General features: G+C 43.1%; 1 protein-coding gene across 1 annotated transcript in view; it reads left to right on the forward strand.

The window, feature by feature from the left end:
- Positions 1–18,009, forward strand: part of ST8SIA6 (ST8 alpha-N-acetyl-neuraminide alpha-2,8-sialyltransferase 6) — a 132,076-nt gene that overhangs the window by 55,405 nt on the left and 58,662 nt on the right. The window contains exon 3 of the mRNA XM_028507732.2: positions 13,026–13,115. Within this exon, the coding sequence (XP_028363533.1) occupies positions 13,026–13,115 (90 nt within the window). The remainder of the gene's footprint in view (positions 1–13,025; positions 13,116–18,009) is intronic.

Consider the following 18,009-nt stretch of genomic DNA (forward strand, 5'->3'; position numbering starts at 1 on the left):
TCCAAAAGACTGAAGCCTGGCCCATCCATTCTTCTGGGGGCAAGCAGTGGAGTGGAGGGGCCTGGAATCCAGAGGAAGGGAGAGTCTGTTAGGTTCATTGCATTGGATTCTTCCTGTGCCATTATCCTGATAGGCAGTGGTACAATTCATGGTTTGGGGAAATTTTGTTCTTCAGTGGATAAGTTTGCATTTTTCAGATCACACACATCTGAGTTATCTGGTTCTAATCCTTTGGGAGCAATTTCACAACTCTGTAAGTTATAGTTAACTCAGAGCAATGCAAAAGAATTCTTGTCTATAAATATGCAAATTGTGTCCTATCTAGTAGAGACCCGATTGGCTCCCCTGCCCGCGCCACCAGTTTTGCCTCCATTTGCACATTCATCTCAGTATTCCTGATCTATAAACGTGTCTTTGCTTTGGCTTCTCCTGGTTTCCTCATTCTAAATAAAGTAAAATCTTTAATGTGTGTTCATTTTATATCTGCAGGAGGTTTATAATTTTACATTTTTGAAAACTATCATTCAAACATGGTAGGGGGGCTGGAATACATTATGGCAACTAATTTAGTAGTAGAGAGCTAGCTAATTATTCTTTGCCAAGGGTAACCAAAGGCTGGTAAAAATGAAGAGAAAGCAAGTTAACAGAGGTTACTTGCAGATGTTTTGCAAGTTCAGTCGGCTGCAGTGTTCTTGTATAAAAGGTGATATTCATATAGTAATTTTATTTATTTATTTATTTATTTATTTACTCCTCACCCAAGGACATGCCTATTGATTTTAGAGAGGGGGAAGGGAGGGAGGGAGAAGAGAGAGAGAGAGAGAAATATCAACATGACAGAGAAACATTAATTGGTTGCCTCTTGTACATGCCCCAACCAGGGACTGAACCTAGAACCTAGGCATGTGCCCTGATTGGGAATCATACCTGCAACCTTTCCGTTTACTGGGCGACACTGCAACCAACTGAACCACGCTGGCCAGGGCATATGTACTCATTTTAAGAGCAGTTTCTGTGCTTTGAATAAAATGATAACTACCAAAACACAGATTCATGGTTTTTTAAATAAAATTACTATGATTACAGAAAATAGCCAGCATTCATTCTGCCAACTCAGCATGGTAAGCTTGTGTTTACCTGTGTGTCCTCCTCAGACTCTTTGTTCCAAGGCAGCAGGAGCACTGTCTCGCTCACTGTCCTATTTCCAGCAGCCCCCGTTCTCAGTGGCACATGGTATGGGCTCTACTGATACTCCGTGAATGTCTGAACAAAGAGACAGGCCCTCAGGGTCTGTCCATCCCTGTAGGCACCAAGACTGGTTTTCTTAGTTCCTGTGTGGGATTGGAATTTCAAAGGCAGATTTGTGTTGACTAAGCTCATAGACAGGTGATTTAGAAACCACAATATTAGGCAATCGAAGAGAGCGAAGGCTGGATGCCTGCTATTGTCCCTCAGGGAAACTACATGCGAGAAGGCACATTATAGTTAGCAGTTTGCTTAATGAGCTTGAAGTCAGAACACAGGTGGCCACTATGGCCCCAGTGCTAGAGGTAGGCCAGCCCATTAACACCTGTCTATGGGGGGTTTCTGCTGGGGACCAGCATGGGGAAGGAGCATGAGAAATATGTGAAAGAATTGTTACTCTTTGGGCTTTCCATTTTTAGACTGCATCTCCCATCTGTTAAGAAAGTCCTTCTTCAGAGAGACTATCATTGATTAGATTTTAAGCTTTTCAGTGAGATTCACAATCTAGTTTTCCCCCCTTTATGGCCACTGTAAATAGAATTTGGATGTTCTTGAAACTTCTTAGTCACCTCCAGGCTGATTATTTGGGGGGATATTTTACTTGTCCAGGGGACTTATTGTATGATACACTAATTACAAGCCATGCTCAGCAGGTGATGTAAACTCTGTGTTAGTGGTCCCTGTGGGTGACCACTAAGTATTGATGACATTGTTTTGTAGGGATCAAATCACTTTCTCTTTTGGAGATATTCTTTATATTATCAAAGTCTTAACTTTTATTATTTTTCAGAAGTCATTGTAATCTCTTAACTTCTTGCAATTCTGTGAAATCTTGCCAGGAGGTTTTGTAAACTGATCACTTTCAACTCAAGACTGACCTATAAAGAGAGAATTCCTTAAAAGCAGATCAGCCACGCAGATAATGATAGTAGAGATGCTTGATTTTGTGTACTGAAGTGATAAGAACGTGCCTGAAGGCTTGGTTGCCAGTACCAAACAAATAAATTCTATAATGAAATAATGAGAGCAGTCAGAATCCATAACATGACCTGCAAGGAATGGAGCAAGAGGAATTTGTAGCATTTAATGTTTAGCAAACTGTCCATAAAAGATGAGTCATGGTCAGAGTCTCTGTATGTCCAGCTTAGGAGTGCGGAGCATGTCCTGAGGCTGATGGGGGTCATGGAAGGTCTTGGAGCAGGGACATGACATGATCAAATGCACACAAGGCCTCTTACCTTGGGGGCAGTGAGGGTGGAGCAGGAGAGAAAATAGGTTGGTCGAGATATTTAGAAAACAGGCAGGCTGTGAAGACTGTCTCACAGGAGAGAGTCCTTGGAAATACTGTAACTGAATACCAACCAGTTGCTTTGAAGTAACAGAAAGAAAAACTAGAACTGTGGGAGACACCAACATTTATGGACTGGTCCAAGAAAGACCTGCAAAATGACCCTGATCAGCAGTCAGATGTAGAAAAACGAAGGGAGAGGACTGTGATGGGGAACAGGTGCGGAGTGAGTGAGTGGTCAGCAGCTCAAGTACTCTTGAGGGGTGAAGGAAAAGGACTGAAATATGCCCTGAATTTGGAGATGCTCTCCATGAATGGTTTAGTGGATTCATAGGTAGAGGAAAGGGACAGTAGTGGATTGCAGTTTTAAGGAAGAGCAAGGAGTTAAGTCGAAGAGAATAGCAGAATCAATTGTTTGGCTTGCTTTTGACTTTCAGATGATAGAGAATTGAGCATAAGAAGGATGAGCGGGTGGAAGGGAAAGGCTGAAGATTCAATAAAGAGAAAAATGAAGGGATGGGCCTGGATCTTAGAGGAGATGCGATGGGATGGGATGGCAGGTGGCTTGTCCTTTTTTAAGAGGAGAGACACTTTTTTCTCTGAGATGGGAAATGAGGATGGCTTATAACAAGAAGTCAATTCACTCCAGGCAGCATTGTTTTTGTCTGAAATAGGAAGCATGATTAAATAAGTTAGGAAGACACAGAATGGTGAGGACAGCAGAACAGTGAATGAGGAAAGCAGCTTTTGATGGAAATGGAAGCAGGAGGCAGTTAGGTAGTGCCACGTAATACAATTGTCAGGGTGGACAAAAGGCCAAGCAAATAGGATACCATGAGTTATCAAGGTACCAACCCACCTGCAGTGAGATCTCCCCCCAGCAGTCCTGGAGGTTTAGATACAGGAACATATTATTCCAGGGGTTCTGTTGCTCCCTTATCACAGATTTGCCAGGTGAGTGTGATAAAGTGTCAAGGGAGCTGGGAATTGAGAGTGCTGGCAAGATGATATAAATGAGCAGACAAGCAAGCATGTAGTGACGAGTGGGCGGAGATTGAGATCTTACAATGGAGCAATTAAGGAGGCGCTGGCGGGGCAGTTACACTCATCTCAGCAGTCTGGTCTGGGAGACTTCAAGTGCTAACTTGGTCCACCAAGTTCCAGAAGATCTCTGAGGGGATGGCCACCATCCCTTCCATGACTTGTTTCGGGAGCACTCTCAACTGCAGAGCTTGGCAGAGCACATATGGACTTACATTTCTTCTCTTCTTCAGCTAGTTCTGGTAAGAAATTATGATGAGGGGTTTTCGTCAGAAGATTCAAATGGTAAGAAAGCATCAGAGCTGACAGAAACATAATTGTTATTTTGATTAGGCTGGCCCCAGGGAGTTTGGTTCTTACAGCCTACCTGGTGGCCCCCCTTACTCCTGTGCCTCTTTTCTGCCAAGACCAAGTGCTCATATGGCCAACTTTAATTAGTTTTCGGGGGTCATCCCTCTCCATTTACATCCTGGACTTCTTCTACCTGGATGTGAGCTCCCCGGCGGCAGGCTACGGTGTGCTTCATCTCCGCAGCTTCCTTACCATTTCAAGCTCTCCCTGACACCCTGCCCTTTCAGATGGGCCTTTCCAACCTGATCCCTGGCAGGCCTTCCCGAAGTTACAAGTCAGTCCACACTCATCTTGTACAATCTCTCCTTCCACCAGGTTCCCTCTGACTCCAGGTCTTTGGAATTCCTATTTTCATCTCAATCAATTTCTCTCTGTCCTCTCTGACTTCTCTGAGAGATGTTCCCAAATTAGAAGTGAAGGATTCCGTCTGATGTCTTTATCCACAGTAGGTGCCAACTTCTCACATTGGATCTGTCCACAGGTTGTGTTCTCTCTTAGCTTAGAAGTGAGAAAATTTTTTATTTTCTTCTTTCAAGAGCAAATAACTCCATTGTGGATCTCCTCAGGAACTCAGATTCAATAAACATCTAATTCTTTCTCACACAGCAGTGGCTGTCTGGTCCAACCTGGTGATCTAGCCTACCTGCTGGGAGATCTGATGCCTTCCCCTTCTCCAGGGACTCCTGACATCTCTGCAGTGTCAGGTCCTCAAGCATTTTAACACATGGCGCTTGCACCACTGATCTGTGTTTCTGTCATGGGCCAACAAGCATTGTTGAAACTGCACAAACTGGGGATTTGTCTCAGGGGCAGTGAGAGGGGCTGTGGTGGTCAGATGCCTAATGTAGACAAATGTTTGACATTCATGGATTCCACTGCAAGCACTTCAGTGTTTTCCTTGGAAGGTTGTAATGGCAATATGTGAAAAAGAAGAAAGTTGTGAAGACCCTTTGAATAAAAAGGGTACAAAAGAGAAACAGAAAGGAGAGGAAACTCAAGAGGCTTCCCTTTCTATTCCTTTTCTTTCACTAGGAAGTGGCTCTCGGTGGGTGGGAGGAGTTTCTGAGCCTGCTGAGAAAACAGTTACTGGTTTGAAGAAAGAATACAATGATGTGTTTAGGGGAGAAAGAACACAGCATTTATTTAGTGACTTCCGTGTTCTGTGTGCCAGGTGTTTTACAGTACATCCCATATAATCCCTAGTCTTAGGGGTGCTGTAACAGAATACCAGAGACTGGGTGGTTTATAAACAACAGACATTTATTTCTCACAGTTCTGGAGGCTGAGAAATTCAATATCATGGCACCTGCAGATCCGGGGTCTGGTGAGTTTCTGTTTCCTTATGGTGTCACGAACACAGGTTCGGCTGCCTGCTACCACCATAATCAATACTCAAGAGGCAGGTGCTCAGGTAAAGAAAAGTGGTTTATTTTCAAGGCCAGCAATCTGGAATATGAGGGACTCGTGTCTCAAAGCCCATCTCCATCTCTCAGTGGAGGCAGAGGTTTTTATAAGGAGGGAGAGGGGAACAGAACAAAGAGACCAAAGGAAGGAGTTTCAAAGTTCTCTACGTGCAGATGAGCACAGTCCATTCTAATAAGGCAAGTGACGGCCCAGTGTGCCTCATCCTGGTTTAATTATCCTGGATTCACATCATCCTGGCTCCACAGTTGAAGGTTAGCAAGTCTCCGGAAACTGGCATGCCCGTAAGTCGGAGTCTGTATCTTTTGATATTAATTCCTAGGATTCTAATACAAACCTGTTGTTCATATACAAGCTACATATTAGTCAGAGTCAGTGCTTATAGAAACAATGTCAAAGAATGGCAAGATGGGTTACAATTTACCACTGATACAATTTTCCACTGTTACAAATCCCCACTGTCAATTTTTCTTCCATTTCTATGGAAATTAGAAGGTGTTACCCAAAACATTTAAGAAAACTAGAAAAATTTAGGATCCAGTCTTGTTAATAGGTGGGGAAAAAAAGCTTTTACAGTCAATTTACTGAATTAGAGTTTAATGTTCTTAACTGTATAGTAGGTTCTATTGAAACATAACTTTTCTTCTAAAATCCCCCTCATGTTCATCAAAGAGCCAGATCAAGACCAATTCATTTACTGCGTTAAATCCAGCTTCAATTTGGCCTGATTATTTTCATGAACAACAGGAATAGCGATTTATCATACAGGCTTTCTGAAATCTACTTTGCTGGAATGTGACAAGGAATTTTCAGATTAGACTTTAATTAGCCATGCAGGGCAGAGAAGCCAAGCCATACAGTTGCTATCAGGTTTTGCATGCAGTACCTACAGATTTGGGTAAACTCCTCAAGTTCTCACAGTCCCCCAAATGTCTTGAGGTTCTGTGCTTGCCATCTCCCAGGAAAGCAACCTTTGCTCCTTACCTGGAAAGACTGTCATGATCCACATATATAAGCAATGTACCAGGCCATTCTCCAAGGGGCTTTCATTGGCTTTCCTAGTCCATCTTCATACCATAAAGCTTTTTGCTGACATCCAGAGTCTAGGCATGTCTCTTTTGGACATGGCATTCCAGTCGAAGTCTTGGATGATAAATGTACAATTAGAAACTGGAAGAAATCAGATCCCTATTAGATCCATACAAATAAACATATTGCCATGAAAATAATAATACTCATTGAGTTTCTAAATTCTGGAGGAAGCAAGTAGGGAGAAAAATATAAAGGTTTCAATATTGCTACAATTTACCAAATTGCTCTAGGAAAACAAATGTTTTTTGATCAGCAATATTTTGAATAAATTTACAAGGAAAATAATTACCCTCAGTTTATTTAAGTCCCACAATCAATTCTTATTTATACTGATTATCCACCAGCATCTTTACAAACTCAGTTCATTCTCAAGAGCCCCACAAATCCCCATCTGTTTCAAAGGTATGGTCTGAAAACTTATTCTGAGAAACTTATATTTTATAATAAGTCAAAGTCCTTTCCATGTATCTTTTCAAAAAAATGTGATATTTTTGCAAATGCAACAGAGTAAAACAATGTCTCAAAATGACAAAAACACATTTAAAATGACATGGTTATATATCTAATGATGATGCAATTGACAAAGGAATTTGCTTTTTTCATAACATTTTAAGATAACAATAAGAACTACAAATGAAAGTACCTCAGACTAAGAAATCAATTCATTTTTTTCCCACTGTCAATTTTACCTGGAGTTTCTGTTGGGAAATAATAGTTGGTTTTGGAAAAATCGAAAGGAGCTTTTGGGTTTTTCATTTGTCATTAAAGTTATCACCTTACTTTACTGTCCATATATATATATGCCTTCCATTTTCTTTCTTATTTCCTTTTTGCCCGTTTCTACTTCCTTTCTTGAGAAGTCCTTCTCCACTGCCCTTCCTTTCTGCTTGTCTCTTTCCTTTATCTTTTCTCACCTTTTTTCACTTACTCAATTTCTTCTCTCTTTGTTCCTTTCCTCTTCACAATTTTTCTTTAATTCACACAGACCCCCTTTGACTTACTCAAACCCTCTACAATCTACACAATCCTTCTGCAACTTTCCCAGTCCCTTTTCTTTTGCTTTTTTTAGTCATCCAGAAATAACCAGTTTAGAATAACCCACTTCCAATTCTATTTCCTTCAATATAGGTTGTCTTTTTTTTTACCAAAACCATATATTTTTCCCAACTTAATTAGAATTCTCAATTTTTAGTGACAACTAAAAGTAAGTAATTAACATTCTCATAGATTAACATATTTATGAATATATTTCATAACTTTCAGAAACATTTTTTTCCATTTGCAAATACATTTACATTTTTAAGAGGCAGAATAGAGATAACATGAACTTTTTCATAAACACAGGCAAAAACAAATATATTTTATCTTAATAACTTCGAAAGACATCATTTTAACTTAGAATGCTTATTTGGATTCCCAGCAATGGCTGCGTTCCTTTAGTGTGCTCAGGAGCAAGCTATTTAATTCTCTAGTGACCTTGGCAACTTTAAGGAGGCTGGAGAAGAGGTGGGGAGATACCAGGCTTGACACAGCTTGAGCTGCTTAACTTTAAAAGTGTCCATATTTTATCCTTTTCCTTATCTTACTGAGTTTTACTCTCTGAGAGGGGAGTGAAATCTTTTTTCCTCTTAGAGGATCTCTGGGGTGGGGCAAACTGTGTGAGCCAGCTTGATGGAGTCTCAGATGTGGCACCTGCCTTCCTGCTCTGTGGCTCTGTGGGTGGAGGGCTCAGAAAGGGATAATGGCCTCTGTCCGCCTTTCTGTCTGAGAGAAAACTGTCCCTCAGCTGTCTCCTTGATAAGGCAGACACTCCCATTCCTCCCTGTCTGCCCCTGGTGCCTTTCAAACTCCTACTCCAGTGCTGGAGCTCAGAGAAAGTGAATCTAAGCCTGTGTATGGGTTCTTTAAGAGGAACTGCTTGGGGCTTCTGAAGTTTCTTCTACCAACTCAATCCCTGATGGCCTTTGCAGGCAGAAGTTGTGGGGGGTTAACCTCCCTGGAACTGGAACCCTGGGCTGGGGGGTCTGGTGTGGGGCTGGAACTCCTCACTCCTGAAATATCCCTCACAATAATCCACCACATGTGGATGTGGGACCAGCCTGTTCCACATCTTCCCCCCTCCTACCAGTCTGGACAGATGTGGCTTCTTTATATCTGTAGTTGCCACACTTCCATTCAACTTGATTTCTGGTGGTTCTGAGCGATGGTTGTTCTATATTTTAGCCGTAATTGTGATATTGTCGTGTGAGGAGGCAAGCCATGTTTACCTGTGCTGCCATCTCAACAGGAAGTCCTTTGCCCCTCTTTAAACCATTGATTTTAACCTTTACTGAGTAGAATCCTCATGATGTAACAGCTTGAAAGCTTGCACATTAGAGATCTTAATCTTATTTACCAAACCGCTAGCAAAACAGTTCTAATTAGTCTAAAATGCAATCTAATAGACTCTCTGAAGGAACCGAGACTGAACCACTCCTTTCAAAACAGAAGCAAAAACAAAATCTAAAGCAAAGACAAAGTCCAAGCAAGTACCCTAAAACTAACTCCTCTAAAAGGACAGGCTGAGACTAGCCTTAGACTCTTATCTCACACCATCTGGTGCTGGAAACACCCTGACGAGGTCCAAGTGCCACAGAAGCCCAAACGGCAACCAGTAGAGCAAATGACCTTTACAAGGTCCAAATGGCACAGCCCAAACGGTGGAGACAGAAGATTCCTGGTATATACAAAATAGCAAAGATCAAACCAAGTCCCCAAAGGATAAGACAGACAGACAGAGAGAAACAGAGGAGAGCTCTCAAACAGAAGCAGACTTCCTCCCGCAGGGGAACGAGGAAACAAAACTAACAGACAATTACAAAGCTATATGCAATGAGAAAAGCAAACAATACCCAAATCCAAACTAAAAGAGCACCCCAACCAAATCCCACACAGGGGAACTGAGATTTTTTTCTTGTCACTGAGTCATGCCTGTTGCTAAGGGGTGCCTATTGATTCTTACAGAATCCCAAATGTTTCAAAGAACCCAAGTGGTGGGGCAGGGGCTCCTTCCTGGTTATACACACCTGGGACTTGCCCAGCCTGGACTTGTCAGCCCACCAGCAACCCAGTACCTTTCACCAGCAATGTGTTTAAAGGCAGCTGATGCCTTGTCGGGGAGAACAGGAAGAGTCCCTGAGATAAAGAACTCTCGACAGCTGCTGGAAAATTTCTACAATCCTTGCCATTGGGTCAGCCTGCAACAAGCAGCTAGGACTCCATGCTGGGCCCTCTGGACCTTAGTGGAGTCCACGTTGTCCCATCTGGAGTTGCCAAAAACTGTAACTGAGAGCAGGTCTGACTGCCTGCTGCTGCAAAGCCAGCACTTAAGAGGCAGGTGCTGATGTAAAGGAAAATGGTTTATTTTCAGGGCCGGCAACCTGGAAGATGGGGGACTCTTGTCTCAAAGCCCATCTCCACATCTCAGTGGAGGCAGAGGTTTTTAGTAGGAGGGAGAGGGGAACAGAACAAAGAGATCAAGGGCAGGTGTGGGTTGAAAAGTTCTCCCTGTGCAGTTCCAATAAAGCAGGTGACGGTCCGGTGTGCCTCATGCTGGTTTAGTCATCCTGGATCCATGTCATCCTGACTCCACGGTTGAAAGTCAACAAATCTCCTGGAACAGGGATGCCTGAAGGTCAGAGGCTGTATATTTTGAAATTAATTCCTAGGATTCTAATACAAACCTGCTGTTCATCTACATGCTGTATATCAGTCAGAGTCAGCACTTACAGAAACAATGTCAAAAGAATGGTGGGATGGGTTACATTTTCCCACTGATACAATTTTCCACTGTTACCATAGGCGACCTTCTTTCACTGTAACCTCACAGGCAGAAGGTGGCCAAAGACTGTCTCCATCGGATTTTATTTGCATACTAATTCCATTCACCAGAGCTCCCCCTTCAGGACCTCATCACCTCCCAGAGGCTCCACCTCCTAATACCATCACCTTGGGGAATTTCAATGAATGAATTCAGGGGACACAAACATACTGTCTATGGCATTCCTATAGCTACTTTATTGAGCAAAGATTTAAAAAAGGAAACCCTTAGGTTCAAAGACAATAGTCAGAGTGTGGAGCCTGGATTCGAAGGCTGGTCCCACTGACACCTACTGACTCTGTTTTTTCCTGTGACTTCATTCTTTCCCTGCGATCGTCCCCTAGGCACTCTCCCTTGCCTTCCATCAGTCTTCTGTGATTCAGTTGGGAAAAACTGTTTTGACGTTTTATTAACAAATATACTCTCCAACTTAAGGAAAGCTTTATGGCATTAAGTCCTATGGGTGCCTGCTCATCACAGTTTTACAATTCAGTATGGCAAAGCCATCATAATTCAAAGCACTGCTGGCTTGGTAATTCACTTCATTAATGATGCTGCCTGAATAAAATACACAGCCAATTAGAAACAAACAAATCCTTGGAAAGTACGATAATACATTCTAGAAGCAGAGAAGGCGAGACATATAGACAGAAGGAGGGCAAAAGAAGAAGGCAGTGAGAGAGGGGAAGAAAAATCATATCAGGATGAAGAGGGATTTTATGAGCCCATATATACTCTGTGCACAGTGTTTTTAGAAGACACTTTTGAGGCATATTGGAGAATTAATTATGAATCTTTCTCTTTTATATCCCTCACCTTCCATATCCAATTTATTCTGAAGTCCTGTCAGACTTATCTCCAGAACAGAACTTAAATCTCTAAGCTTCTCTTGGGGCTGATGGACAGCGTGGTGCCGTCATCCACACCCATATCCCAAACTCCTCTCTTTCTGGGCACTCAGGATGGGCACTCTTTTCTGAGTCCCACTTGGCAGTCAGGTGGGGGGGCACGGGTCTGCTTTGATGGCACTAGAGCATTCAGATGCAGGGTCAGACTGTGCCCCCAGCATGCTCTTCTTCTGCCACACCAGTTATGGGAGCAGGTTGCTGATGGTGCAATGAAGGTGCCCCAGGACTACTCTGAATGCATAAACAGCATGAAGCAGAGATGCCCTAGAAAGCCACGCAGTCGTGCAGTGGGCATTTCATGAGCAGATACCAGAACTTGGTGATGTAAAATGACTGTGAGTTGGGTGTTGTCTTTTATGACATCATATCTAAGTGGGCACCATGGCTCTCTTATAACCCCATGGATGCCTCCTAACTTCACCCCTTTTCCTGCAGTCCTGCTTCTCCTCATTTCATTTCTCTGTGTAGTGAACCTCTTAAAGCAGATACCAGGTCACATCACTGCCCTGGCACAAACCTTCTATTGCTTCTCCTTCTTATCCGGATAAATTCACAACATGGTTTATCAGGTCTGTGTGCTCTGGCCCCTGCTCACTGCTCCAAACACCCGTCAGCCTTCAGCTGTGAGCCCCACCTCCTTCGTTCAGTGCCTCAAACACTCTGGGTTACTCCCCATTCTGGGCCTTTACACATGCTTTTCCCTCTGCCTGGAATGCCCCCACCCCCACCCCCAACTTCCCAAAGACATCTCGCTATTTGGATTATCCTTGAGATCACCACCTAAATAACACTATCTCAGAGGCCCCTCAGTGTGCAGGGGTCTCCCCATTACTATCCTCCAAGGCACCCACTGCTGTGTTAATGATCTGAATCACAGTTCACAGTTCTACACTATATTCACTCATGTGGTGTTTGGTTTGATGTGTCTTTCTCCCTGACCAGGCTGCAAGCTCCACTCGGAAAAGGGACCGACTGTGCTTATTTTATCTACCTCCAATATCCTAAGCATCCTGGGCCCAGCCCCCAGCCCCTATTAGGCTGTCTTTAGCAAACACCCTCAGGATGGTTAAATAAAGGTATTTACAGTAGTCAGAGTTGAATGCACAATTTTGAAGTCTAAGGGAAATATGTAATACTAGTTGACCATATGCTGTATCAGGCGTGGTGCCAATTGCTTTACATGCTTTCTGTGTCACTATATGTCGTGACAATGACACTGAGGGAAGGATGAGGGAGGTGGAAGCTGGTGCCTGGGGTGTTTAACTAGCTTGCATACCTCCATGAGGCTCCTTAGGCAGCCCAACTCCATGATGCCTGGCTGTTTTATTTGGTTTTGTTCCAACTCCAATTTTTCAGATTCATAAAGCAAGAGCAACAGGCCCTGTATCACAGTTACTGTAATAATCAAAGGCCAGATTTACCTTGTGTTCTTCTGGAGAGAACTATTGATCTCCTGTGTCTGCATGCTTCCTACCAGAGATAACATATTTTAAAAAATGAACTCTGCTTACACACACAATGATTAAAACTACTCAATAACTCATTCATTGTACATAATAACTGCAAAATATGAAAATGCAAAGCCTTCCATAGGTGGTCCTTTCCTTTTTGACTTCATAGTGTGAGCTTTTTAAAAAAAAATTTAGACCTGTCAGAAGTGAAAACATCAATTTCCTTTTCCACGCAGAAATCTAATAATGGAATAAAACCCAGACTTCATTTGGGCACACTTTAGCAATTAAATCTGCTTTTTGTTAACAACATCTTATAAGCTCTCCTTTTCAATCAATCTTTCTGTAAAATCTCTTTCATGGAACAGCACCTATCTGAACGAGAGGTCACTCCAGCTGACAGAGAGATGCACAAGTCTGCAACATGGCTTCCAGAAGTTATCTAACAAAACGAAAAGGTAAGCTCTACTCTTCCTGGGTGATTTAATTTGAACATAACCATTCTATATTCAAAATGTTTTATAGCATCTTTGAAATCATCTGGAAAATAAGACTGTGTTCCTGCTCAGGCTTGACCTTGGGCTTGGAGATGCTCCCGTGGGTGTGGAGGTTGGAAGAGCAGCTGACCAGTGCGGCCCAGGATCAGACCCCACAGTGGGGACTCTGCCGGTTTGTCCCTGGCTCCACATTCACAAAAAACTCTGTGTAGTTTCTCGGGCTAAATTTCTATAGGCCCTCAATCTTTCTGAGAATATTATCAACATTCTGGACCTGATTTTAGAAAAAAATGCACCCTTGTATTAAATTGCTTACAATCCCAGAAAGTTGACAAATTCACCCCAAGTTCCAACTGTGGCTCACTCCCAACCTCCCCATGCTTACCTACAATCCTGTATTTTAGAGAGTTTGTGACACCGTCTTCTCCACATTAGGAAGAGATCTAAAAGCTACAAGCTTCAGACACAGAGGAGGCCCTGGTGGCCTAAGAGTCAGAGGGCAGAGGCACTGCCTTGCCTGTGTCTGGACAGAGCAGGGGCTGACGGTGCTGGCCAGGAGGAGCCTGTGGGGTGGGGGCACATGGTCACACCTGTAGTCTCCCTCAGAAAAACTAATCAGAGTTGCATTTCGCCATGGGCTTGCCTGACAAAGTGGGAAGGTTCTTTAGGGTAAGAGGGTTAGCAGATTTCCTCATGCCAGTCTCATGCAAGAGACACCAGTGACTTTCCCTCCTCTGTATTTTAGTGTTTTCTCTTTCTCTTCCTAAAAATCTCTCCCCCTCTCCATTTGCTTCCTCCTCCATTCTTTCCTTCTCTCTCACTCTCTCTTTTTCCTCTGTCTGTCTGTCTCTCTCACTACTCCCCCACCTACACACACTTTTTTCTCTTATATAGTGTTTGTGGACAGAGAGTTGAAAAAGATGCCTAAAATTCATTCACCCCCATTCCTGGGGGTGTGGGAGGTTGTATGTGTGGGGGTGGGGGTGGGGAGAAAGCAAGGTAGGCAACCTTGCCGAATTTCTTTCTCACTGCACCTCTGGGTTATAGACTAATGATTTTGTTAGGAGAACGAAACCTTATCCATTGAAAGCCCCTAGCAGACTGTGCCCTGGCTAAAGTGTTACTTATTGTCAACAGAACCCAGGATTTATGAGGCACATCTCCATGGAGAGTGGCACCCAAGCCATCCAAGTCTCTGGGTATAAAGGACAGTGCTTCATGGTTTAAAAATTCCTCCTGTGCAAAGAACCTCACAGACCTCACCTTGAGACTTCACCTCCTATTCTGGGCACCTGCATGTCCAGGGCAGGAAGCCAGGGCTGGGGAGGCCACCCTTACTGTCCCAGGAAACTCTCTGCTTTGTCTGACTGAGACTCTTGACTGACTGGATCCCTGAAATTGTTGGGAAAGCCTGGCACGGGGTGAGATCTCTGATTCGAGTTGATCTAGTTTGACAGTCCAATCCTGTATGTTAGCTCAGTTTATCACAAAAGGATAGCCCTACTAAAACTTTTGTTTTCCTTAAATCCCAACTGATGGCCCTAAGTTTCCTGGACAAATTGACTGTGCTGAGGACCTTCCATTTGCCACCCCTGATCTGCTTTTCTGTCCTCACTACAGTTCAGTCTGGGTCATTCTTGGCTCCAGGCGGCCAGCTTACAGGAACTTCACCTATAGGCTCCTTTGTCATCTGGTTCCCTTTGGATTTGACCCAGAGAATAGCACTAGAAATTGATCAGAAAAAGGGAAGAAGGAAAAGCTTTCTCACTGTGGAGTTGCTCCAGCTCAGTTACATCCTTGACTGAAGGACAGCACTGCATCTGGAATGAAGGCCATGATTGTGTTAGGATCCCCCCCTCCCCTCCCTCGGAATCTTCAGTTTAGGAATAAACTGGAAGTAATTCCCTGATGCCGTACTTGTGTTCCCCTACATTTGGCCTAGGCCTTTAAGAAGAGTCCCTCAAATGACACAGTTTGGGCCATCATTCCTGCTGGGACCCTGGCTCACCAACCCATGCTTCTCTTCTCGAATGACAAAGTCACTGGATTTGGGTGTGGACCTAAAGTGGCTCATGTGTCATCGATGACACTACACATTTGTTTTGACCATGAGGAGCATTTGTATGTTGTTTGTTGGGCTCTTTCTGAAACTTTTTCTGAAGGACTCAAATTCTAAACCTCTTCCCGATGAATGGCATCATGCCCCATGAAGAGAAGAACTTGGAACAATTGGTCCTTGCTCGGCCCCTCTACCATCCCCTGGGACAAGCCAGCTGTACTCTTTGCCAACATGGGAAGCAGTGTGTGAAAGTTGCCTTTGCATCTTTTTCTTTTTCTTTTTAAACCTTCACCAGAGGATATGCTAGGAAAGGAGGGATGGGGCGCGGGGAGAGAGAGAGAGAGAGATGTTGTTCGGTTGTCATTTGTTTGAGCCCCACTCAAGGACCCTGACCAAGGATGAACCCAAAGCCCTTTGGTGTATAGGACAATGCTCCAACCAAGCCACTGGGCCAGGACTGCCTTTGACTCTTAACTTTCTTTCCGGACATGAACTCGTTTTGCACCACAGAGTGACAAAGGTCCTCAACCTAAGGCTGATCCACAGCGGTGCACTGGGGCAGAGCATTTGAGTCAGCATGGGGGAAAATTCTTTCATCCTGGTAAGTGTTCTTTCTTTTTTTTTTCTTTCCTCCTTCCTTTCTCTCTTTTCTTTCTTTCTCATTTTGAGAGCCAAAGCAAATTCCATTTAGGTGGAGAAAAAGAGGCTAGGATGCAGGTTCCTGGAGAGAGGATCCCCGGGTGAGCAGGGAGGAGCCGTTGCCCCGCTGCTCTCCTGGTCCCTGTGCATTAAGTACAGGTCTGAGTGGACGCAAGTGAGCTCACAAGTGAGTTGTGCTGGAAGTGTTCTTTTCTATGGCAGAGAATTGTACAACTCTCTTATGCACATCCACAAAAATGATTAACAGCAGTATGCTAATCAGAATGCCTCTGCACATGCTCTCTTGTTTGCCCTCTCACTTTTTTCCTGTTGGTTTGTGTTTGGTGCTAAGACCTTTTGTCGGCTACTCTTTAGGGGGATGGCTTTCCAATACATACTCAATTTTCAGCTAGCTCGTGTAATTAGCCTGCACTGGTATTCTGTTCTGCAAAGGTCCAGAGAGAGCAGGCACGAATAGCCCATTGTGGTGACAGTGTTATTTTGCACATAGGAGACTAATTTTTTCAGTTGTATTGTCTATTGTCAGAAACTGTGCATTCTTGCATTCTGCAACCAGTGCTATTACAGACTTACAGGGAACAATCAGGAAAGCTATTCAGTGTGTGGTGATAAAAAGTAATGTTATTTTCTTAGAAATAATTATTTAGCTCTATTTTCATCATGGTCTGTTGAAGTCTTAGAATTTTCTCTTTCTTTAGCCACTTTGTCGTTTTCAGGTTGCTAATATAGAATTAGGAAGATGGAGTTGTAGTGGGGGAGAAATTGTGCTCTTTTTCTGCACTAGCCTTGACTCTGTTTTTGAGTCAAAGAAAAATTGTTGCCATTCTGAGGACTAGTGGGACAGAATACTATGTATCACAGCTTTTTGGTGTGTGTGCTGTTTATTCTCTGTTTAAGAAGACTGAACTCCACACAGTTCTATCCCTGGTGCCTATCACAGACTCAGCACATACTAGTTGCTCAGTAAGTTTGTCGAATAAATATAATTCTTAAGTCTTTGAAGCATGTTCTCTACCATCTCTAATTTCTAGCTTTTTAAAAATCATCCTGAAATCCATAAACTTTGACTTCTGTTTTGAAACCACTTTGTAACTTCTCTGACACTTTCTCTTACTTTGAATCTTCAGGGTTTTTTTCAGTGTTTTTCCCACCTTATTCTTTCCTTTTGAATGTTTCTCTGGGTTCCTTCAGCCCAGTCCTTTTCACTGGGTTATCTCCCAGATACAATATTATAAACTATTAAAAATGCTACATACCCATTTTAGTACTCCTCATTTGCTTCTTTTTCAACCTGACAGAGATTATTTGTAATTTTTCTGACTACATTTTTAGAAAAAAATGATAATTGCATGGATAACCAAGCTGTTCATGTTAGCCCACATTGCTTCAAACTAATGAACTCATTGTTCTAAGAGCAGATATTTCATGGGGGTTTACCCCAGAAATGAACCCACTGCTCCCCTCCTGGGTTTTTCTGCTTCTGTGTCTGTGCCTTTTTCTTCCTTGTGCTTCTTTTCCATTTTCTCAGAGTCTCCTGGATCCTGAGAAAATTTACATTTACAGTTGTTCGGTGTCTGCCATTTGGTCAGGGTAGATGAACTGCTGTAGAAAATCCCCTAAACCACAATGTTATGACACAAAATTTTATTCTTTCTCATACAACATTCAATATGGATATTCTTTCTTGAATAAGCAACTCTCCTATGAGTACTGACTTAGGGATTCTGGCCCCTTCCATTGTACAGTGTAGCCACCTTTAGCAGATGATCCCAGGCTTGCTGCTGAGGATGAAGACACTATGGAAATAGCACACACAACTTGGAAGAGCCACACATCACTTCCATTGTTTGGAACTGGCCCATCTATATGTTTGGGGTCATGTGACTGGTTTTGGCCAATAGAATGTGAGTGGAGTTGGTGCATAGTTGGCACTGGCGAATGTCTTGCCTGTCTGGGAAACTGCTTGCAGCAACAACTCTATGCTATGAAAGGAAGCACCAGTCAGTGATGGTGAACCAGATACACCTGCCATGTGTATATTAAATCATTCCACCATTCTCATCATTCTATCGACTATCAGACCTTAAGGTGTTTCTTAAAGGTGGAAGAAAATATTTTTTAAACAACAGCAGTCTC

The sequence above is a fragment of the Phyllostomus discolor genome, chromosome 1 (genome assembly GCF_004126475.2).
Source record: "Phyllostomus discolor isolate MPI-MPIP mPhyDis1 chromosome 1, mPhyDis1.pri.v3, whole genome shotgun sequence".
In the NCBI taxonomy this organism is placed as follows: Eukaryota; Metazoa; Chordata; class Mammalia; order Chiroptera; family Phyllostomidae; genus Phyllostomus; species Phyllostomus discolor.